This window comes from Aspergillus nidulans, chromosome II (assembly GCF_000011425.1).
Source record: "Aspergillus nidulans FGSC A4 chromosome II".
In the NCBI taxonomy this organism is placed as follows: Eukaryota; Fungi; Ascomycota; class Eurotiomycetes; order Eurotiales; family Aspergillaceae; genus Aspergillus; species Aspergillus nidulans.
Window position 1 is genome coordinate 1,583,495 of NC_066258.1, and position 23,006 is coordinate 1,606,500.

The 23,006-nt window shown below is 50.5% G+C and overlaps 8 protein-coding genes across 8 annotated transcripts, besides 1 other annotated feature; 4 read left to right on the forward strand and 4 right to left on the reverse strand.

Annotated features, from left to right (window-relative positions):
• Window positions 1-23,006: part of a sequence feature (contig 1.68 76..250663(-1)) that runs on past both edges of the window.
• Window positions 1,198-1,874, reverse strand: ANIA_04242 (uncharacterized protein; the record flags this gene model as incomplete). The annotated part of the gene is made up of 2 exons (XM_656754.1): window positions 1,198-1,376; window positions 1,673-1,874. The coding sequence occupies 2 exons, from the start codon at window positions 1,872-1,874 to the stop codon at window positions 1,198-1,200; spliced, it is 381 nt and encodes a 126-aa protein (XP_661846.1).
• On the forward strand, window positions 2,328-3,692 carry ANIA_04241 (MFS transporter; the record flags this gene model as incomplete). Its single annotated transcript, XM_656753.1, has 3 exons — window positions 2,328-2,577; window positions 2,637-2,913; window positions 2,969-3,692. The coding sequence occupies 3 exons, from the start codon at window positions 2,328-2,330 to the stop codon at window positions 3,690-3,692; spliced, it is 1,251 nt and encodes a 416-aa protein (XP_661845.1).
• Window positions 4,915-5,753, forward strand: ANIA_04240 (ESCRT-III subunit protein SNF7; the record flags this gene model as incomplete). Its single annotated transcript, XM_656752.1, has 3 exons — window positions 4,915-5,089; window positions 5,148-5,352; window positions 5,405-5,753. The coding sequence occupies 3 exons, from the start codon at window positions 4,915-4,917 to the stop codon at window positions 5,751-5,753; spliced, it is 729 nt and encodes a 242-aa protein (XP_661844.1).
• ANIA_04239 (chromatin structure-remodeling complex subunit RSC7) lies at window positions 6,240-8,387 on the reverse strand (the record flags this gene model as incomplete). The annotated part of the gene is made up of 3 exons (XM_656751.2): window positions 6,240-7,031; window positions 7,085-8,228; window positions 8,339-8,387. The coding sequence occupies 3 exons, from the start codon at window positions 8,385-8,387 to the stop codon at window positions 6,437-6,439; spliced, it is 1,788 nt and encodes a 595-aa protein (XP_661843.1). The 3' UTR covers window positions 6,240-6,436.
• ANIA_10528 (uncharacterized protein) lies at window positions 9,225-9,907 on the reverse strand. The gene has a single exon (XM_050611277.1). The coding sequence runs from the start codon at window positions 9,880-9,882 to the stop codon at window positions 9,583-9,585; it is 300 nt and encodes a 99-aa protein (XP_050467321.1). The 5' UTR covers window positions 9,883-9,907; the 3' UTR covers window positions 9,225-9,582.
• Window positions 11,183-14,560, forward strand: schA (serine/threonine protein kinase SCH9; the record flags this gene model as incomplete). The annotated part of the gene is made up of 3 exons (XM_656750.2): window positions 11,183-11,244; window positions 11,639-12,910; window positions 12,984-14,560. The coding sequence occupies 3 exons, from the start codon at window positions 11,183-11,185 to the stop codon at window positions 14,407-14,409; spliced, it is 2,760 nt and encodes a 919-aa protein (XP_661842.1). The 3' UTR covers window positions 14,410-14,560.
• ANIA_04237 (uncharacterized protein) lies at window positions 17,232-19,651 on the forward strand (the record flags this gene model as incomplete). The annotated part of the gene is made up of 2 exons (XM_656749.1): window positions 17,232-17,641; window positions 17,731-19,651. 2 exons carry the CDS (start codon window positions 17,232-17,234, stop codon window positions 19,649-19,651), a joined length of 2,331 nt encoding a protein of 776 aa, XP_661841.1.
• On the reverse strand, window positions 21,050-22,818 carry ANIA_04236 (proteasome regulatory particle base subunit RPT5). The gene is made up of 3 exons (XM_656748.2): window positions 22,389-22,818; window positions 21,846-22,261; window positions 21,050-21,790 (listed from the first exon to the last, which is right to left on the reverse strand). The coding sequence occupies exons 1-3, from the start codon at window positions 22,709-22,711 to the stop codon at window positions 21,132-21,134; spliced, it is 1,398 nt and encodes a 465-aa protein (XP_661840.1). The 5' UTR covers window positions 22,712-22,818; the 3' UTR covers window positions 21,050-21,131.

A 23,006-nucleotide genomic window follows, 5' to 3' on the forward strand; every position in this document is an offset into this window, starting at 1 on the left:
TAACAAGCTAAATTGGCGTTCCCGGTCCCAGACTAGATGAGGCCAGACTACATCCCTCGTCTACTGACAGTACTACAGTCAGGATACTGTAAGTTGCACCAAAGTTAACTAGCACAGTAGAGCTGGAAAGCAGGGCACGTGACTACCCCGGCCTTCTGGCCGAATACGAGTCATGCAGAGGCTGGAGACCGGGCCTTCGTACCAGCCAGTTAAGCCTATCCAGAAAACCGGTCGTCAGGGATGGGCTTTGTTAGACCTCGTGTTGCGAAGTGTTTGTCGGTGCTGCACTCTACGGAAGACCGCCTGCGTCCAAAGCAAAGCAGGAGCGTGGGTACCCAAGCACAGCTGCATGAGTCAACGCGTCTAGTCTCGGCATGATTCCGTGCAGCCAGAGCTGGCCCAACTAGGCCTGATCTGGCCTGGTTTGGCCTGATTTGGCCTGACTGGCCTGACTAAGGCCATACGAAGGCCATTCTGGAATGGAAATGCTTGGCTTCGGGAAACCGGCACCGGGGCAAGGGCGGCCAGCCGCAATCGATGTCTCTTGACTGGGCGAATATCCCTCGTCTTTACGTTCAGGGGCCGGATGCGGTGTCCTTAAAATCATGGAATTCTCGTACAGGCAGTGCCAAGCAGGCTCCTTAGTCTATGCACTTGCTAGCCATGCTTACTAGATGCTAACCATATTGAAAGACGATGTTGAGAACTGGATAATTACCAAGATTTCTTCTGTGAACCATACCGAAGTACTCGGTACTCAATGTATGTACCCAAAGTAACAAACAGGCTCGGCTATCCCCCGTGGAGTCGGCCTCTTCCTGCTATGGGGCGACGGTGGATCTTGTGGCCTTTGATTTTTCAGTCCATTCAGTCCATTCAGTCCAGTGAGTCCAGTCAGTCCAAAATCCATCTTCGAGCCATAAACGGAATTTCAGCCCTGCAGGTGGTAGCCTGGTCATGCCAATGAGGTCTCCAGATCAAACCTCTCCTCGTCCTCGTCCTCGCCTCGTCATCGGCATTCTGTCCGGCTAAACAACGGGTGTCTACCCAGGGAGATCTGAGTGTCCCCCTCTCCCCCAGCGGAGTGCCGAGGTCGAAATAGATACGTGATAGATACGTGCTGTTTCCGGAAGGGACAGTCGCACTCTTATTACGCCAGAATGTGTAATTCATCGCAGCCCCGGTTCACCATCCCTTCTAGTTTTCTGCCTCTTTCTGCAACTGGGATCGGCTGAACCTGAAATTCTGCTCATTATTGTGGCGAGAACCCCATTCTTGATGCTCTCCAAGGCCGCTAATTCCTGCTGTCTGCTTGATGCCCCACGCCCTGGGACATCTACTCATTAAACCCATCAAAGATTTTCGGGCCGCTAGCACTAACCGTGTATCAGTGCATTATTAGAATGCAAATCATCCCCAGGCTGGCCGATTCTTGAAATTTCTTCTTCTGCTCGAGGGTCAAGCTTTTGAGACATTGCGGGCCCTCGACGTCGTCCACATAACACACAACTTTAAACAACTCCTGCCCCCATATTCCCTGATGCAGCTGACGACACTATATCCCCCTACTCTCCCTTGCCGGTCGTATACAGTGCAGACGCGTCATATCCTACGTCCTAAGCATTCCTGGCCTTGTCTGCAGCTCCACCTTTATACTTCCTCCATCACGTACTTTCAGGAAACCACCATAGATTGACTGAGCACGATATCTGGCTTGAAGTCCTCGCAGGGTGGCCGACAGAGCACGAGAGCACGAGAGCACGAAGCGCACTCGAAGCGCACTCGAAGACCAGATGTCGGCTATAGCTGGCGAGCCAGCGGAGCCGTCCAAAATGGCTCAGCATAGCGAAAGCCGCGCCGATGAAGAGACACATTCGGTAGCTGAGACAACCTCCACAGAGGATTCCATCGACGATGATCAGATCGCCGCCCTGGGCCGTACTATAACGGCTCGTTCAAGGCTGTCTGAGCCCGAGCTGGCCAGAAGACTCACATCAATCGGGACCACAGGCACAATGGATCCCAACTACGAGGTCGACTTTGAGGACGGTAATGACCAGGCCAATCCGAAAAACTGGTCGCTCAAGTACAAAGCCATGGCGATTGCTATGCTCTCATATAACACACTGCTTATGTGAGTCAGTCAGGGTTGGGCTGTTTTTTTTTTTTTTCAGAGTTCAGGATAACTGACCCTCAAAAGTGTTCTACATTCGACGTCTTACACATCCGGAATCTCACAAATCGCCGACGAGTTTGGCTCCTCCACAACTATCGTCACGCTGGGGCTCACTTTTTACCTGATCGGTCTGGCTATTGGTTCGATGTTCATGGCCCCGTTGAGCGAGGTCTACGGCCGAAAGCCGGTTTCAATTGCGTGCCTGGGAGTGTTCACGGTCCTGATCATTCCCTGCGCGCTGGCCAAGTCCATTGTGGCGCTGATCATCGTCCGGTTTATCGGGGCATTGTTCGGAAGCGTCATGATCTCAACCGCACCTGGAATGGTGGCGGACCTTGTGACCGATGAGCAGAGAGCGTTGGCCATCTCCATATGGAGTATTGGACCTATCAACGGTCCGGGTACGTTGATAATCCTCACTTTCTTTAAGCCACCAGCCACTAATTGAATGATGCGGTAGTTTTGGGTCCTATCATCGGCGGTTTCGTGACGCAATACCTAGGCTGGCGATGGATGAACTGGATTGCATTGATTCTCTCCGGTGTTGCGTTCTGCTTTGCCTGCATTATGAAAGAGACTTATAGTCCTATTATCCTGCAGAAGAAAGCCGCGCAACGACGTGCAGAAACCGATGATGAGCGCTGGTGGAGCCGATATGACCAAAAGGCCAGCCTTGTTGAGATGCTCAAAGTGAATTTGAGTCGTCCCTTCGTCATGGCCGTTGTTGAGCCCATTTGGTAAGACCACCATGCCAGCCACACTTTTTCTTGGCCCTGTGCTGACATGCTCTAGCATATTTTGGAATATTTACATTGCCATTGTCTACGGAATTCTTTACCTCTGTTTCACAGCGTACCCTATCGTCTTCCGCCAAATCCGTGGCTGGTCTCTTGGCCTGTCTGGCCTGGCCTTCTGCGGCATTGGGGTTGGCTGCTTGATCATGATCGCCTGCGAACCCTTAGTCCGCCGCATGATCAACAGCCACAAGCACGACCCAGAAACTGGCAAAGTACCGCCGGAGGCCATGGTCTCAATCGTCTGTATCTCTGCGATCTTGATCCCGACCGGGGAGCTCTGGTTTGCGTGGACCTGCTCCCCTGCATCTATCCCCTGGATTGTGCCCATCCTAGCTGGTGTGTTTTTCGGCTGCGGAAACGCTGGTGTTTTTATCTACGCCTCAAACTATCTAACGGACAGCTATGGTGTGTATGCTGCCTCTGCGCTAGCGGGAAACTCGGTGATGCGCAGTATCCTGGGAGGCGTTATGCCGCTTGTAGGCACTTACCTGTATGATGGGCTAGGTCCAAACTGGGCTGGGACGCTGTTGGGCTTGCTTGAGGTGGCCATTATCCCAATACCGTTTGTGTTCTACAAGTATGGATATAAGATTCGGATGAAGAGTGCGCTCATTACTCGGATGCAGGAGGATAAGAAGAAGTTGGAGAGGAAGCGGAAGCGCTTGGAACAGCGGTTGGCAGCTGCTGTTGCGGAGGAAAGAGAGAAGACGGAGGTCTGATGCAATCATTGCAGCTCATCTAAAGGTCGAAATGCGAAAGTCGACAGATTCAGGATCTCAAAAGTCATTTTGCACGGATGGAGTTTGATACCATTGTTTATCGGATCTCGGCAGGTTGGAAATACTCTATAAGTAGCGCACAGGTATTATCTAGAGCTTAATGGATAATGACATATACATGAACATCAGACTCAGGTTCATTCACTCACGTGCCCTCATCCTCTCAACCAGCAATAAATCACAGAGTATCCGCTCATACTCACCCAGATCGACCGCTCCGGCCGGAAAGATAACCACGGCATCAACATACACAGAGTCTGACGGTTCTCCCTTCAGGCTCTGTACAGGCTCTCTGCGCACATAACCAATGACATTGACCCACGCGCCCACACACAGCTCCTCCCACGTCACCGTCTCCAAGACAGCATTGACGTCCACAGATACCGATGGAGGATCCTGCTTTGGCTGCTTCGGCTTCTTGGCCCGGGGGTAATTATGTTCAAGGACTAAGCGGCCAGTTGAAATGTTGTATGTTTTAACGCTGAGTCGCCGAGTGTAAAATTAGCATAATAGCTTTCATATGCTCTCTTCTCATGTAGATCATGTTCCGTTGGTGGTTGTTTGCTTGATCTGGTGTGGTATCTAGGCAACGGCTACGCACCAACCAAGAAAGCGGACTTTGGAGTCAGCCGGCAGGGAGAGAATATCTGCCAGGAACGCCCTTGTGGAAGGAGAGGGCCCGTTCATTCTGTGGAAGGAACATAATATAGTTGCCTTCTTAGACTTGATATCTGAAGGAATATAACGGAAGAGATCATCTGGTTTGATGGTACTGTATTAGCGGGAGCACGTGATTATTTCCCTCCGATAGGCCAGTGGCGTATGTCATAAGGAAGACTGACGCCTGGAGGGGAAAACACCTCCCTCGCCCGAGTTCCATCTTATCACTTTCACGCTCGATCTCTCCAAGTTTCTGGCTTCATTGACTGAGTCGCTCGCCTTGCCTAGTGGGTAGATTTAGATCTAGTCGCAAATCACTTGCCTACATTCTCGAACCTGTTTGTTCAGCCTTGCGGTTCCCCTCACTACTTATCTCTTCTTACCTTCTACCGTTTCGAAGACACTTCCTCCTGCGGCGAGACTAGTATCTATCGCCTGTCGCCCACTTTCACCACCGTGTTTCACTAGGAGAATAGTGAAAGACTCAAGTCGTCTACCAAAAATGTGGTCATGGTTCGGTGGTGCGGCCGCGCAGAAGCGCAAGGAAGCGCCGAAGAACGCAATCCTCCAGCTTCGAAGCCACCTTGACATGCTACAGAAGCGAGAAAAGCACCTAGAAAACCAAATGAACGAACAAGAGGCCATCGCTAAAAAGAACGTGACCACGAATAAGAACGGTGTGTATATTATGGGACCTTTATACAAGTTCCCATGCTGATTTGACCACCACCGCAGCCGCCAAAGCCGCGCTCCGACGGAAAAAGGTGCACGAGAAGAACTTAGAACAGACGCAGGCTCAGATTGTACAGCTTGAGCAGCAGATATACTCTATTGAAGCCGCCAATATTAACCACGAGACCCTGGCCGCCATGAAGGCCGCCGGTGCAGCTATGGAGAAGATTCACAACGGCATGACCGTCGAACAGGTCGACGAGACAATGTACGTCCCTTACTGTACCGCTGGTGACATAGCGGAATTGGCATGCTAACAGACTCAGGGACAAACTGCGGGAACAACAAGCCATCAACGACGAAATCGCGATTGCAATCACAAACCCGGGGTTCGGCGAGCAGGTGGACGAAGAAGATCTGGAGGCGGAACTCGAGGGCATGGAGCAGGAGGCTATGGACGAGCGCATGCTCCACACAGGCACAGTACCAGTTGCAGATCAGCTCAATCGGCTACCTGCGCCAGCGAATGCAGAACGTAAGGCTCTCCCTTTCCCACCTCAAAAGCGAACTCCGACTGACAGCCTTCCAGCCGCCAAAGCGAAACAGAAAGCAGAAGAAGAAGACGAGGAAGCCGAGTTGGAGAAGTTACGCGCGGAAATGGCCATGTGAGAGTGGTCCTGGTGCTTTGGTCTCTTTGGTCTTACTTTAATCTTTTTTCTTCCCCCTACACATATGATGAACAGGGAATCGTTATCATGACGCACTACGATTAGCCAAGCACTGTGTTCTTTTTCCGTCGGCTCGTTGCGATTCCTTCTTCTCCGCGGCGTAATTACTTATCTAGTTGTACCAACTACCCCGCGAGGCCTCTGCTGAGGCGAGAGCGAAAGCCCAGACGTGTCGCCCTTGCCCTGACTACTGGCCACTCCCGTCCGAGCACGCTACCTCCGTTCTGTCCACGCTGTGTATCCCACTCTGTAATAATCTACCAAGTGAATACTTTTCTGGATGATTTGAAGGGCCTATGTTTCCTACGCCATCATGTCATTAGATATGTTTTGTGGATCATGTTTCCCCAGCGCAATTGATGCCCATTTGCAGTTCACACTCGTGTCATATGAACCTCAGAATATGAAAGCCGCTTCTCAACCCAGCAAAACGTCACTGAGGATTAAAATTGAGTAATTGAGTAAAACTAAATTAGTAGCTAGATAACTCCCGTTTCCCACCAGACCTACACCGTCCAAACAGATAATCAACAAGGAAAAGAAAGAAACCTATCGAGCTAGAAATAGAAGCCATGATTGTGATCTTACGCCAGATACACGGAAGGAGAAAATGGCGTTAAAGCATTAAGGAAACCACGCATAGCTCTTCCGCGGTGCAACCCTAGCTCCATCATCCACTTCGCTGCACCATCTCGACTTCCACTCCCATTCGTGGGAGGCAGCTTCGATGAGAGCCTCCTTGCAGTCAGGTGGTAATTCGTCAAGGATTTCGGGGTTCACGAATTCGGGATGTTTAGGATTGGCGACGCTAATTAAGCCGTTCGAACCCAGATCATGGACGTCACCGTCGGGACCGGGTATGCCCAAGTTCGAATATGTTGGGCTCTCAGTGTAAAAGTCGAGGACGGCGAACCGACGTGCGAGAGCGGATGGGACTTGAGAAAAGATGGTAGATGTCTCTCCGGCCGGCTTGCTGTCCTGGATTTCCGTTTCTGGTTCTGGCGGAGCGTTCTCCTGTTCGACAACGCCGTTCGACAACGTGAGCGTTGACATTTCTTTCGTAAGTTTATTGGCGCCCCGAGCGTCGGAAGGAGGTACTCTCTCCCAACGAGCGTGCGTTGGTTGCATAATCTTGGGATAGTGTATAATGTTCGTGTGAATGTCATAGACGCCTCCGAGGTTCTGCTGGCGTGTATGTGATAGGACGGCATTGAAGTTGCTGTATATAATTAGTAAACCGTTCTGGATAGAATTGGGAATAAATTGACTTACGCAGCTTCCCGAGCGTGTTCCAACATCCAGTTGTCTCCTGTAACAGTAACCCTCCGTTTCTTGGAATCCACCACCTTTCCAGTACCAGGTATAGGAACAGCAGGCGTGCTGGTATGATAAACGCTACTAGCACCATGCCATGCCACATATTGGTTCTTGTTGTAGGGTTCTCCTGGCGGGGGGAGCTTGTCCTCCGGCACAGCGAGCTCACCCTCCACATCGCCACGTTCTCTGGCAGCTTGAGCTTGATAATCATCAATAACTTTCCGGCCACCGACGATGATTTTAGCCCCAAATTCCCGGAACACAGACCGAGCGGTCACCACACCAATAGCGCGACCTTTGTAGGAGTGGGGGATAATGTCTCTCTCGATCAAATCGCGCTTGGCATCGTCGTCGATAATGATCTTGTACAGTAGCTTGTGTTTTTGGAAGAAAAGATACGAGTCCCTAAACCCAATACACCTCGCCGGTTCCGTAGACAACATGTACTGTCGCTCACCACGGTTGAGAATTGTGAACGTCCGAACCCTGTACTCACGTCCACCCTGCAGTATACCATTCTTATCGACCTTCGTGTCACCTTCTGGGTCGCCGGGAACAGCCACTTCATCATCGATGACATCCATCATATTCCCTTCTTTATCGATCGGGACCTGCGTGACGTGCGACGGCCCGCGGCCTCGACCCCATCGCCCTCCACTCGCAGCCGGACGGCCACGTCTCCTCTTAACTGGAGTGCTCACATGGATTTGTGGCGATCCGTCAGCCGGCGCATCCCAGTCCGGAGGGCGGTTCTTTGGCGGACGGCCAATGCGTCGTTTTCGAGGGATGGCCGAGACGCGGCCAGCCTCGAGGTGTGTCGGGGTATCGGGTCGTGACGGCGGATTAGAGTCCTGTGCGGGTGTTGCTGCGGCTTCCTCTCCTTCGCCCTGTGCTAACGCAGGTTGCGCTGGGGTATCGGGTTCTTCCGCCTTCGATGAAGAAGCTCCTTCTTGTTCTTCTTTTCCTGCGTTCTCTCCCTCCTTCGCGTCTTCCTCATCTTCTGCTTCGTCTGGTACTACGGGAGCGGACGATTCACGCGACGGAGGCGCTTCAATCATTTCTTCATCTGACCCATCTCCAAGTGGAGGCGCGACATTCTCTATGAAACGATTAGTCGTGTCTATCCTCGTCCGAACTAGAATTGAATAACAGAGGGGAAAAAGGGCGAGCTGAGAGATAAAGGAGTTAACTCGTAGCAAATTGACTCACTCATTGATTGCGCAGCTGCCTGTGCAGCTGCTCGTAGCTTTCTAGGCATGGTGAAGGCTGGGGTTGAGACTGGATTAAGGAATAGTATTACCGCCTCCAGGCCAGTAACAAACGCTTGATGAACGCCCTGCCTCTTTCCTTCCGCGCCGGAATCTCCGTCACGGAAATTCATTTTTCCAAAATGCAAGTCATGTGATAATTCAGCCACGTGCTTTAGTGCTCTACCCTAAGCCCTATGTGGATCTACAGAAAAGAACTGAATGACGTCATCTAAATTCTTTGATGCTTATTACCACACCATCGACTGACCGTGGCTGGCGTGCTCCCGCTGAGAACGGTCTACTAAAACGTTCTTCCGATCCTACCCTTTCGACTAGAAAACCCTGAAGACTAGGAAAAATCTTCCAAGCTGGGAACCGACCTATACCGACGAAGGGATTCACAGAGATTGGTGACGTATGATGCTGAGTTTTTAAATTCACATGTGAAGGGGTCGAGTTTCAGACGAACCCCTCACCCTTATCATTATTTCCCCGAGGAGAACCTCTGCACATCATCCGTCCATGCAGGAGGTCATCATAATGCGTCAAGTTACATCAAAAGTGGACTACTTTGCTTATTCCATGGAAATTATTACTGTATAGCGTTCTAGAATTGAAGCTCTGTACTACACAAAGAACAAGGTCGCTAGCTTCTTGGTGCACGGCCCTGAATTTGAGCCAGCAATAATTGCAGAAGGATTATTATTCCAGAAAGCATAACCTAAACCTTGCCCAGCCCATCTTGGTCTCCCTTGTTGGGGTAAGGTGACCTGGCAGTGGTGCAACCACCACGCTTGACTGAGCAAGAATTGTAGTCTGAAGGAGCGGATAGATCAGGCATTGGCAGTAGCGTTGCTGTTACAATTCATCAGGCAGAAAGTGTAGAAGACAAGAAGACGCAAAGAGTCTGATCATCTAAACTTAGTATGCCTCCCGCCTTTATGGAGCCTCCATAGTCCACATAGAGCGAGGGGTATCACTGTCTTCTCGAATCAGGAGCCTCCAAAGAGCGGTAAGCCGCCGTATGTCAAGTCGCGAGATTCCTTTTGCGAAAAAGTCTCTGGGCGCATAGAAGTTCCGACCACTCAGAACCCACATCTATTCTGCAGTTCGGGCTCAGCTTTGAGCAACAACCCGAGCGACAAGTGTCAGTGGACGGAAAAAGCCGCGTCGAGTAGGACAAGGCCATTTGCCCTAGTTGCACTAGTTGCATTGAGTCAGGCTGTAGATTTCGCTCTGTCCGTAAGTCTCATAAAACGGCCAGTTGGTGGTAGGCGTAGCGGTGGACCATACCCCGCCTTCCTCTATACAGACAAAATGAGGAGGTGGCGGAAAAGCGCTGCGTACTCCGAAGCCATGCAGCTGTCGACGATTAGCGTGGGGAGCTATGGATGGCTGAGGGCGAAGCTGAAAAGGTTGAACTGTATCATCTTCAGAGAATTGATCACGTCTCGTTCGAGTACTCTGTGCCACCGAGCATTGAACAAGCCAATGTCCCGGCATCACCGATGAGTCAAGACTCTGCAGAACCCTCGATGGATCGAGTATCACCGGTAACGAGCAACCGGGGAGAAGACCAGGATCAGATATAGTTTGTTGCAGCCGCGTGTGCCACAAGGTTAAGACCTTAAGTGTGATCGGGGGATCTGGCGCGGTCACATTCCTGCTATCACCCGGACACGACTGTCTTCTGACTACCTATATCAGAAGTCGAAGAAGTCGACAATTAGACAATGTAGACGAGGTAGATGGTGAGACACCGGCCTGAACTCAGTAGACGTTCGTAGATGGCATCGCTGGTTCCTCTCCTCCGTCGTCCGAGAGGAAGTCGAGGGTGTGGTAGGATCTCCACAGCTTCGGCGTCGACCGTGGATCATCTTCCAACATGCCGATTTCCTCTAGCCGGTTCGCATTCCCAATAATCTGGGATCCTTGCACGGGCTGAATCGACATTCGACATACAAGAGACGGCCTCTGAGTAAGAAAAGACGATCCAAAGACGCGCTGACCGCTGGATGCCGTACTATTTTTACTGTCGCAATTCTCCCGCCGCAAGGATACAATGCCATAACTCAAAAGTAAATTTCACGACGTAGTGAGGCCAACTGTGAGGCCAACGCCTTCAGCACAAGTGCGCCAGTCGACACAGTCAGTCAGCTCTCTGGTCTTAAAAACGCCACTCGTCCTCTTCTCGTCTCTTTGATTTCGATTTCCCACTGTTTGGTTCATGGATTCTCTGTGGTTCTGCTGTGTTCCTGTCTGACTGTTTGCCTCCTGCCGCCCACCGGCACAGTTCTTATTGAGTTCCAGATCCCCTTCGTGGTTCACAAGTTAGTTGCTCTGATCACCTTTTATTGGAACTCTCTATACATCTGAATCTGCACCAAAGTATATCTTCTGCCATGGATTCTTCTTGAGACGCACATTGACCAATCCAGCCAATTCGCCATCGAGAATCGAGAATCGACCCCTCCTCGATCTCTCCAGCCCAGTGCAGCCCGCCGAACCCGATCGGGTCGTGCACTCCGACTGTCCCCTCCCGCAAACTTCCTTAGCTCCTCGTTCTCCGATTTTCTCACTCACCTCTTCTCCATCATTCATTATTGAAAATCATTATTATCGTTGTTGAAATCCCGCACTCTTGTCCACTCTTGACCCCGCCACCCCGCGTCATTCTCTGCATCCTCGTCTTGTTGTCTGTCGACTATTTTTCTCCGGCCGTTGACTCATAGTCCTCCTGGTTTTGTCTTGATACTTGGAGTGACTTTGGCGGAGGTTTTTGGTATCGGATGGAATCACAATAATGGCCGCTGCTCAGAGTGGTTCAGAAAACACGGAGTTGTCGAAGCAGCCATCTCCCCAAAAGTGAGTTTTTATTTCTGTTCCCACTGTCTGATTGGCAAGGAAAACTCGAGAGACTGGATGCGGGAAAGCCAAACCCTCGAGGCGGACGTCGTGGTGCGGTCTGCGTGTGTGCCTGAGTGCGAAATTTGCGGGTTTGGCTCTGCTTGTTCCGAGCGTGCCGTCGCATTGATCTCGAGGCAGCCGCAGGTTCAGGCTTGATTTCCTGCTCTGTCCCACTTTCTTGCAAGAAAAACCTGTCTTTCTGCCTCCTTTGCATATCAATTGCATCCCCGTCTCTGCGACGTACTTTTTCTTTCTTGCATTCGGCATGCCAGCATCACGCTGCATTCCGACACTCTTTCACGATGAATTCAGCAACCCATCCAAGATCTTGGGCGGCTAACATCTCCAGTAGCGATGGGTGTCAGGACGACGATAACCACGATCAAATTGGTTCGAGTACCCCGAGTCCGTCAGGGATTGCCACCCCGCAGCCCAACCCGGCTGACAGGCGTCTACCTTCCATAATGCACAATTACTTCCAGGTTGGTAGTTCTTCTGCTGTCATGCTTCGCTCTCTCAAAACCCGGTTTTCCCTCTCCGATCCTTCTCCCTCTTCCGCAGACACTATGCAGTCGGGTTCGCTAGCAAATGGGACGCGCGATGCTCAATCATCGGGGCACACTTCCTCGTCATCAGGGTCCTTTGTCATTATGGAGCGTGACGAGGCTCGCCTCGAATCCCCAACCACGCCGCCAGACAATGAGGCGGAAACCCAAGAGATCTCGCAAGAATCTCGTCCTCCTGCGGCCCTTCCCACCCCCCCTTGCTCCTCGGCATGCTCCCTTCTGCAGAAGGAGTCTGAAGAGCCAGAAGCGGGCCCTGATAAAGGAATGGGTTCTATTTTCAATACACTGAAAAATTATCTATCTCCATCTCGAAGCGTGTCCTGTTCTGATTCTCAGGCACGTCGTCATACTTCTCATCCCGTCTCCAGCATTTCTGACGATCCCGTCCTTGCCTCTCATTTCTTCAACCCTTCTCTTTCCCAAACTCCGGAATCACTTTGCTTAGTCGAAGCTCCCCTTCTCGACCATGAGAAACCGCATGTTTCTGCGTCTTCTGAGAACGCCGCGAAGCTAACTGCCAACGTGTCAAATCCTTCACACTTAAAGAATACCCCTCCTCATACACCTCGGGCAATGTCCGATGAAGATTTGCAATCCAATGGGAAAGCTCCCGCATCCCCTCCCCGATCATCGAACCCCACCCATTCGCCGCGCGACGAACCGTCAGATTCCGCCGACGAAATCACAGGAAAACTTAACGAAGTCTTCCCGTCGTCGATGGATACTTCTTCCTCACCGTCTTCCGGTCCCCCGGTAGCATCTCTCAAAGGCAAGCTGCATGTCAAGATTTCGGAGGGGAAGGGCCTCCAACCGGGGTTCGACCCATATGTGGTCTGTGTTTTCGAGTGGAACGAGGTAATTTCGAAGAGCGTTCAGGACGAGGAGCAAGAATCCTTGAAACGACAACAGAAGGAACTAGAGCAATCGGCCCTCGATTCTGGACGACCAATGGCTATTCCGATGAACCGACAGAGTAGCCATAACAATACTCTCGAGAGCACAGACCACAGAGGACATGCTCCTATCACAGATCCACACTGGAACCATGAAGCGGTCTTGTAAGATTATCTTCTTATCCCTATACTTTTTGTCTTCAAATGTTGCAGTTTCCTGATCTTTGTTGCTATCTAGTGATGTTTTCGGTGACCAGTCTGAAATTGACGTCTCCGTGTATGACCGCAATGACTCGGAAGCCTTCCTAGGCCATGTGCGACTCTGCGTGAATCTTAAGGAAGATAACAGTCGCTTGGACGGGTGGTTTCCCTTGAAAGGTCGGGCAGCAGGGGACTCCCGAGTTTCCGGAGAGATTCATATGGAAATGAGGTTTGAGAAGACGGAGAAGAAGCAGGTCGGACCAAATGACTTTCAAATCCTGAAGCTGATCGGCAAGGGAACCTTTGGCCAAGTCTACCAGGTTAAGAAGAAGGATACACGGCGAATTTATGCGATGAAGGTGCTCTCGAAGAAAGTTATCATTCAGAAGAAGGAGGTTGCGCACACCGTTGGAGAAAGAAATATCCTGGTTCGAACAGCTATGGCTGCTTCTCCGTTTATCGTCGGGCTCAAGTTCTCTTTCCAAACACCCACGGATCTCTACCTGGTCACGGATTACATGTCTGGAGGTGAGCTATTCTGGCATCTCCAGAAAGAGGGACGGTTCCAGGAGCCCCGCGCCAAGTTTTACATTGCCGAGCTCATCATGGCTTTGCAACATCTACACGACCATGATATCGTATACCGTGACCTCAAACCGGAGAATATTCTGCTTGATGCCAATGGTCACATCGCGCTTTGTGATTTCGGTCTGTCAAAGGCGAATCTTACGCAGAACGATACAACGAATACGTTTTGCGGCACAACAGAATATCTTGCCCCGGAGGTACTACTCGATGAACAAGGGTATACGAAAATGGTTGATTTTTGGTCACTGGGTGTCCTCGTCTTTGAGATGTGTTGTGGCTGGAGTCCGTTCTACGCGGAGGACACGCAGCAGATGTACAAAAACATTGCCTTCGGCAAGGTCCGGTTCCCTCGTGATGCTTTAAGCACGGAAGGACGCAACTTTGTGAAAGGCCTGCTCAACCGGAATCCCAAGCACCGCCTGGGAGCCCAGAATGACGCGAAAGAACTCATGGCGCACCCCTTTTTCCATGACATTGACTGGGAGGCACTGGGCAGAAAAGAGGTCATCCCACCGTTCAAACCCAAGCTCAAGTCCGACACAGATACGTCCAACTTTGACCCAGAGTTTACCAACGCTCTTGAAAACAGTAACTCGCTAAATGACCGAGCTGCAGCTCTTGCCAATGGGTTTATGGCCGCGTCGACGCCGCTCTCTCCAGGGATGCAAGCTAATTTCCAAGGGTTTACCTTTGTGAATGAGAGCTCGATCGATCACCATTTCAAGAACGAAGTAGGGGATCGTATGGATGAGGATTACGAGCCAATGCATCGGTCCCATCGATCTGGGAATTCTATAGATCACCGCATGGCTGGCGTTCAGAAGACTGGAGATGCGGGTGAGATTTTCAATGTTGACGACAATTTTGACATGTGATTATGGCTTTCGATGCATGCTAGTGGAGTTGTGATGTCTGCATATATCTTGTCTTTTTCCTGCGCTGTACATGTTTTCCTCCTGAATAGGGGCTCAGGATGAGTCTCCGATTTTGTCCTCGTTTAACATACCCCAGAAGATTTATTCTGTATCTCCTTTCATTCATCCCGCATCAGCTGGATGTAATGACTTCTTGGCCATTGTTCTTATTTTCTTTTCTGATTTGCACCATTGTTGCTCATATTCCGATATCAATAACGGAGGATGTTCATACTCTACGTCCCGGTCTATTTGGAGAGACCCGGCCCATCGCGACATGCATATTACTGCTCCTTCGGTTCTTCTTGATCCTTGATTCTGTGATATCCCGCATTGATTGCTCTTCCACTAGGCTAACATGCCTCTTTCCTCGGTTTTTCTCACGCTTCGAAATTTGGCCCACGCGTCTCGAGTCATTGTTTCCGGCTAACGTTAGGGGTTTGCATATCTGGATACTAGGGTAACAGGAAGCGGTCCGGTATAGGTAAATGATTGATGTAGTGGCGTTGTATGGCAGCATCGGCGCAGGTGATAGTTCCACTGCTCTTTACCGTTGAGAGCTGAATAAACCTACAATTTGCTTCTCTTCTGTCTCCTCCAATCCAAAAACAGGACCTTTGGCTAGATTAGCTCGGCTGCACTTTGGTCTCAAGCAGACGACAAGAAAAATGGTGTGAGGCAAAGGCTCGATCTTACTATCTTGATCTGTATAAACGTCTGACGCCAAATTGGATGAATTCGCCTTTTCCGACCATCTAGGCAGGTTTACGCGGATTTGTCTATGAACTGTCCACTGCCTCTAATCTTCAAGTCATCTTTAGATCATTTCCAGATCATTTTGAACCCTAAGATCAAATGCCGAGATGGTATATGATAGTTGTACAGGGTTATATCAGTCACGTGGCTTTCACCAGTCTTATTCAATACAAAACGTAAACTCGCCACATACTTTGTATGTATTGCCCTTGCGGCATAATAAAGGCCAAAGACATATTAAATAATAAAATCCGTGGACAAACCCCCACCAGTCAGTCCACCCGCAGTTGTGTCTGACGTCTTCAGTGCGCTGCAATAATGATTTAAATTCCAAAGCCAGCCCCATAACCCACATATTCCAGAGTTTTGACCAGGATTAATCTCACACACTGAGGGATCAGCCAATGAGCCTTTATCGATGGCACGAACCGGGCGTCGGGCTGGAGCCGAGCGTTCATCGCAACCGTTTGTCTAGCAGAGCATGGTCAGGGGTTGGATCCTTCTAAAATTCGTCTGCTGACTCTCCTAGTCTGGTCAACAAAAACAAAAGCACTACGTTTTCGAAACGTTACTGGCAGAGTACAGGTAAATGAATCAGATTGCAGATTCTGCCGATAATGCACTGTAGGAACGACCTTCTCAGTTGGACCTTCATCTCTTCAACGCGTGTCGATTGTCTCTCCTGTCGGCAAGTGGATGATGATGGGACGCAAAGTGGACTAGTCAGGACCCGTCTGCCTAAAAGAGGCTTAGCGTGAATTCCATTTTATGGCGGGCCCAACCTCATCCCTTTCCTGAGTCTTGACTCTTTTGATTTTGGGCTTTTGGCTGACACTGTTGTCTCTGCCACCCAAGGTTGCCATCCACCCCCGGCATGCCAGCCAGTCAGCGTTGAAGGCCCTAGTGCTCCGTGCAGATGATATGCACTGCTGCTCAAATCCCTGCCGCTTCTGGCTATTGGGATGCTGCCAATCCCTTCTCCAGACAACTAGCTCCCAGGCTAACGAATTAGTTTTGATGGCCCTTGGCTCTCCTTTTGCAAGAGGGAAACCACCGGCCCAGCGGCAGTCAATACTATCGCTCTCTCAGCCCGCGTGGGATCCATGTTAAACATCGAAATACGTGACCTCAACACCATAGCAACGCGAATATTCTCCGGTTTTTGAGAGGAGGGCCGGTACTCAGCTCCCTCGCAGAGTCGCGGCCAAGCCCTGCTATAACCAGATCGAGACACGAGGCTAACCGGTTCCTGCATGCTGCATGGGAGTTAGTTGGCTTGGAAGAAGTTCACAAAAGCTCCGCTCCGTCCTTCTTGTGGGGTCGATCAACCCTCGGGGGCCGCCCATCCTTCCTTCCTCCGCCGTAACCCGTCCTTCTTACTACTATGCACTCCGTGCTCGGTGGAGTCGACCTTGTTGGTTTGTGAGACAGTGCGTGAGGAGTTGAGCACATGGGAGTCGGAAACAAGCACTGTATCTGGGGAATTCTGGCAAGATTCTTACCCTTGACGCTTGAGCAATCCAGACGAGATGGCTTTTGAGCTTTGACTCTGGACAGGGCTCATTGGAGACGTCCTCAGAGTACTCGGAAGTCCAAAGTCTAAACCCCCTGGACAAACAGTTCGTACCCTTCCTTCCTGGGCATATACTTCCTAAAATAGTATGCCGCTTCTGATCGCTATGGCTTTTTAAATTTATTTTGTTTTTACTTTTCCCCTTCTTTCCTCGCTCACAATCCTTCGTTCTCTTTACAAACAGTCCTGAGGGCTATTCTTGTTGCCTCACCTGCTGCTGTCTCTCTTTTCTACGTTCCCTTCTCATTCGGCCTCCCGCCATCCCCTAGCAGGCTTCGATCTTCGATTCCCTAATCCTACTGTTTCAGAGTGGATCTCTTTTCGACTGCCAAACGTCGCTGTTACCCCTTCCCCTCCATCGACTCTCTTTTGACACCCCTTGCCAGACTGCCAGCAGTCTCTTTGTCCCTCGCTTCAACGTACATGATAAACCAATGCACATTCCGAATTCACCATGAGTGTCGTCGCCAATCGGCCGGAGAGTGCTTCTATGCCTTACACTGCTATACCCCATAGCCACAGCTACTCGGATTCGGTGTATGGCAGCTCTGTCCCATCGATCCCTTCTCGGACCTCCTCAGTTTCCTCCTTCAAAACCAATTATACCGCATCGACCATCCCTACCTCCTACTCTCCTACCTTTTCGGGCTCATACCGCACATGCGACTCTGCTGCCTCTCTGGATAAGATCCTGGAATCTGTGTTCAAGCGGGTCCCGCAGGAAGTGTATGAGAATATTCTCGACCAGCTACAGTTCCTGCATTCAGGGCCAAATCAGTCAGGATGCATGACCTGTTTTCAACGCGATCTGCATGCCCTTTCTCTTACTTGTCGCCCATGGGAGAAGGCAGTCAGAAGTCGACTGTGAGTTTGGATGCTTGATCTTTGGCGTCCTGTGCCGCAGTGCTCGGGGCGAGAGTATGGGCTTTTTCTAACATATGCATATTTCTCAGGTATAACCGTATTCACATCGTCGGCAGCGACTCCCCGGCTCAATTGAAAAAATATCGACTGAAAAGAGGAAGCAGACTGAAGTTATTAAGACGCACGCTTCGCGAGAGGAAGTTGCTGGCCAATCTTGTCCTCGAACTCCGCGTGCCCCAGATAGATCTACTATTCACGACTGGTAAACATACGGCCCAATGGCAGGAATATCGAGATCTCATCGCCTCGGTTGTGATGGTGTGCCCGAACCTGGAACGGTTACTAGGACTGACAATTCCTTTCAACCATGAGTTTGATCGCCTAACGCATGCATTGTCTACAAGGCGGAAATTGAAGGAACATACCTGGATTCTCTGCGAAGCAACGGAGACTTCTGAAGCCTCCCCGCGTAGCACCTCTTGCCCTGGCAGTCTCGGTCCCTTGCAAATGTTTGAGTTTCTCAACTATCACGCGTCATGGACAAACCTGGAGACATTGATGCTTTACGGACTAGACCGCACTGCCCTGGAACCCAGCGTCTTCCTCCGTACGATTGATCTCTTGCCATCATTGCGCAACCTGTGCGTTTCGAACTTCGACGCAGACGCCTTTTCCGACACTGCTCTTCTATGTCTTCCATCGCTTGAAAGTTTACGATTGGAAAACCTTCCTGGAGTCACCGATGCCGGTCTAGCGCAGTATACTTCACGGCCAGAGTCTTCCACTCTCAAATCACTGACCTTGATTGAACCTAATATTGACTCTCTTCTTGTGATTTCGAAAATCCTAGCATCCCTCCAGAGCCTAGAACGGTTCAAGATTGTTCAAACGGAGAAATGCCCAACGTTGAACACAGACGGCATAGTTTTCCAACCGCTTTTGGCCTCATCAAGTCTCAGGTTCTTACACTGGGATGTTGCATGTCCCAATCCTAGTACCGCCCTTTCTAGGCTCGATTTTGCACCATTCGCGAAACCTCTTCAACACACAGAAGCTCCCAATTCACATCTTGCACAAAGCATTCTATGCGGGGGGTTCCCCCGACTTGATGCCCTGCGGGCTCCATCAGATATTGAACCCCCAGGCGCCCTGCAGGCGGTTTGTCAGCCAATCCCTCGTGGACAAGCACTACTACAGCCAGATCGATATAGCCTTCCTCGAAGCTCGCACGGGTCCGTCCAAACGCGGCCGATGGCACTTCCTGGAGGCAACAACTTGACATCAGCCCGAATAAGGGCTCAGACGTTCATTGATATGGCCGCAAGAGACACGGAGACTGGCTTGCAGGTGCTAATAACAGATCATTCTGATTCGTATGTCCCTGACAACGCGCTGGAAGGCTCTGATGACGAAGCGGAAAACGAGTTGGATGAGACCGGCATGTGGGAAATCCCACAGGATCGCCCGAAACCGAACCCAATTCCAGAAGACCATGAAGGCCCAATTACAGTATTTGACTTTCGGATGCCTGCTTACATGGGCAGGACTGGAGCCAAGATCAGTGAGAGAGATATATCTATCCCTCGTTTCATACTTCGTCCCGATATTGTTGGACAAGATGCCGACGGGGGTCTTGTCTCGTGGAGACATATTCTAGCCGCAAACCAATCGTTTACTTTCGCCGCCGGTGTTGGTGTAAACTGCTTCGGCAGCAAAGGAGTTTCGAGTCCAACTATTGAGGAGCCATTGTCGCCAACGTCAACATCAACGCCGCGCTTTGGTTGGGGGAGTATCGCTAGCATTACTAGTACGATGGCCACAAGTCCAGTAACCCCGACCACTCCGCCGACGCCGATGAGCATGTCAACCATGAGTGTACCTCCTTGGGAAAAGGACGTCTGCACGGGATCCTGGAATTACAGCCATAAGGGTGGCCGGGACTGGTGGTTCCATATGGAACGGGAGCGCCCCGTTAAGGCTGAACTTTACGACGTCAAGCGCCTATTTTAGGCTCTGCCTTCCACTTTCTTGTTGGGCGTCCTATTTTGTGTGGCGCATGCAGATTAGTTTCGATACGCATTTCACACTGCACTCATGCACGCAATTTTCGGCGTTTACGGACGGATACACGGAGTCGACGAACGATCTTCACTGGCAGTTCCCCATAATTTCATAACCGAGATCCGACTCGAGTATTCCAGCATTGTCGCTCAGACTGGATCTGATGCCGTACTTTTCTCTATATTTCACTTTATTACCGGGGAGGCTTTGCCTTTATTTATTCTATATACCCTTGATACCCCACCATTTATCACTTCAAATCTATCTTGACCCAGCACATATCTACTTCTGTTCTCTTCCGCTGCCTCCCCGACGCCATTTCCTCTCACTTGTCTGTATAATTCTCATATATAACTTTCCTTACCGGCGCGTCGACGGAATTGGATTGGCTTGTCATGGAAGGGCTTGGATCGGTACGGCGTGGGGTCTTGGACATGACAGGCTAAATGAATGGACGGACGACACTATCTATAGGTGTGTTTGGTCATTTGCTGGTTTTCTAATATTCATGTCTTCTGCCTGACTTGGATCTCTTTTCTGTCCAATAATGTAATGTAAGCAAAGCTGGTAGCTGGCTTAATCTTAGTTATCTAATCCGAGTTCTTGTTGCCTGATACAGTCTAAGTGATGGTCCTGCTGCTATTAGGCTAGTCACAAATCTTTACGAAGGGGAGCAATATCAAGAGGAGAGGATTTGATTAGGTGCTGGCTGCCCTCTTTAAAGGCGTAGCTAGCCATCATATTGTAGGTAGACATAAGGCTTGGAGCTCATGCTACCTTAGTAGGTTTCTCAGACTATTATACTACGCCAGCAAGACTGTCTACCACCAACTTTTCGGTATGAAGTATGCACACCTGAGCAGGAACCCGCGCTTCACCTCCATGGCCGGCTATCTACAGTGCTTTTCTCCATTAGCTCTAAACAAGTCAGTTTCTTGGAGACTATCTTCGTGCCAGAAAAATGATTCAATGCCACTGCAGGTCTTTAAGAGGTCTGAAGCGCACCTCTCGGCCACACATACATGCCCTTCAGGGAGCAAAGCTAGCCTGAGTAGGTCTATGTATTCGCGCCTACTTGTGGGGCTTGCAGCAAGTTCAATAGGAGAGCTTCTCCTCATGATCCGAGGCTGGAAGTGGCATATTATGAGACAGTTGGCCCGATATGATATGCAGAACAAGGCAGAAGGTGCTGAGCAGTCTCAAGTGGTTATTCTTGTTGAGTCTAACTAGCGATCTCTCCTGTGGCCTACATGCGTCATTGGGCTACGGTGAATGATTCCTTCGTCTGGTCGTATAGCCAACCGGCAAGCCGGTAGCTATCATGTAGTAGTGCTATAATATGAGCTGCACGTAAGTTGATACACATCGCATTGTATGCGGAAGGAGAGTTAAACCAAATCTAGGCTTACAAAAGGATACAAGAATTTGTTCAAACATAGATACCCATGTTCGTATCCTTCTTCTTTGCCTGGACTTCAGCAATGGCATCCACATAGTTCTCATGCCCGATCTTGCTGTGCCCCTTTCGCAGCGCAATCATACCAGCCTCCACACAGACAGCCTTCAACTGCGCGCCACCAAACTCATCCGTGCTGCGTGCCAACTCAGCCCAGTTAACGGAGTCCTCAACAGTCATCTTGCGCGAGTGAATCTGGAGGATGTTGGCGCGGGCTTCCTCATTGGGGAGAGGGAATTCGATCTTGCGGTCTAGACGGCCGGAACGGAGGAGGGCGGGGTCGAGGACATCGACGCGGTTGGTGGCGGCGAGAACCTTGATGCGGTCGTCCGAGGCAAATCCGTCGAGCTGGTTAAGGAGTTCAAGCATGGTTCGTTGGACTTCACGATCACCAGATTTCTCAGAGTCGAAACGCTTAGTGCCCACAGCGTCAAGCTCATCAATGAAAATGATCGAGGGAGCCTTCTCTTTAGCAAGGGCGAAGCAGTCCCGGACGAGCTTCGCGCCGTCACCGATGAACATTTGCACGAGCTGGGGGCCGGCGAGTTTTAGGAAGGTTGCGTTAGTTTCTGCTGCACAGGCTCGGGCGAGAAGAGTCTTTCCTGTGCCGGGAGGCCCGTACATCAGAGCACCTATGAGCAGTATTAGTTGTGAGTCTGTTTACACCAGATACTGTTTGATAAGTACCTTTCGGCGCCTTGATGCCAAGCTTCTTGAATCTCTCTGCTTCCTTCATGGGCCATACAATAGCCTCGACGATCTCCTCAATCTGCTTATCCAGACCACCAATATCTGTGTACTTCTCTGTAGGCTTCTCGTCGACCTCCATTGCTTTCACCCGGTTGTCGTATTCTGCCGGCAGGGTATCGAGAATGAGGTATGAATCCTTGTTGACACCAATAAGGTCACCAGGCTTAAGCTTCTCATGATCAACTAAGCCGATAAGAGGAAGGTAGATGGTCTGACGAGTCGACGTTTTGATGACAGCGGATTTGCCTACTCGGGTGGCGTCTAGATCGATGTTGGCGCCCTCCTCGGCAGCTTCAGCTTCGACGTCCAAATCTAGCAGCTCAACAACATTTCCGACGAGATACGGTAGTTGCCTATGATATGAATGTTAGAAATGAACGAGGACTACTAGCCCCTATTCGCAGGAAACTCTGCGCCCAGTTCCTGGTTTCCGGTGGAGTTCCAAATCGCCACGCCATCTAGAAGAGCTAGAAGTCTCACCTATTGTTCTCAATCTTCTCTTGATTGTCCTTGACCTTCTCCTTCATCGTATTTTGTTCGTGCGTCAGCCGCTGGTATTCGCTCTTCATTATGCGAAGCTCGTTCTCCAGCATTCGCCGCCGCTTGATAATGTCCGCTGTGCTTGAATTCAGGATTTCCTCGTCTAGAAGATCGTCATCCTCATCTTTCTTCTTCGCATCCGGATCCTTCATTTCGGCATCTCCATCACCACCAGGTTGCTTGCCATCGCCGCCATCGCCTTGCTCCTTCTTCTTGTCTCTCTCCTCGCGCTCAAGATCGTCGAGATCCTCCAATGTCGACATGATAACAGTCTGCGGAGAACTACGATAAATTAGAGAATATAGGAGCACAGATAGTTAGAGAGAGGTAGAGACAAGAAGAAAAAGGGGTATTGGGTTGCTGGTAAATCGGGGGTTTGGGTGAGTAAGTGCTTGCTTTGAGCTCCGGCCAAACAACGTCAGCTCGTCCTGCCTACCAACTCACGTGATTGCCTTACAAATCTATGCAATTCTACCAGGTCCTGATGCGCTACTCGAGGTACTTTGGAGTTCAAACTTGAAAACAGTCATGTTCCTCTGCTATACAAAACAGATACTT

Coding starts and splice junctions, on each gene's coding strand:
- ANIA_10528 (XM_050611277.1), bottom strand. CDS start 9,882: ATGCCGGGACATTGGCTTGTTCAATGCTCGGTGGCACAGAGTACTCGA.
- ANIA_04236 (XM_656748.2), bottom strand. CDS start 22,711: ATGTCGACATTGGAGGATCTCGACGATCTTGAGCGCGAGGAGAGAGAC. Junction 22,262..22,388: donor GAGAAGATTGAGAACAATAG/GTGAGACTTCTA, acceptor TTCATATCATAG/GCAACTACCGTATCTCGTCG. Junction 21,791..21,845: donor TGGCATCAAGGCGCCGAAAG/GTACTTATCAAA, acceptor TACTGCTCATAG/GTGCTCTGATGTACGGGCCT.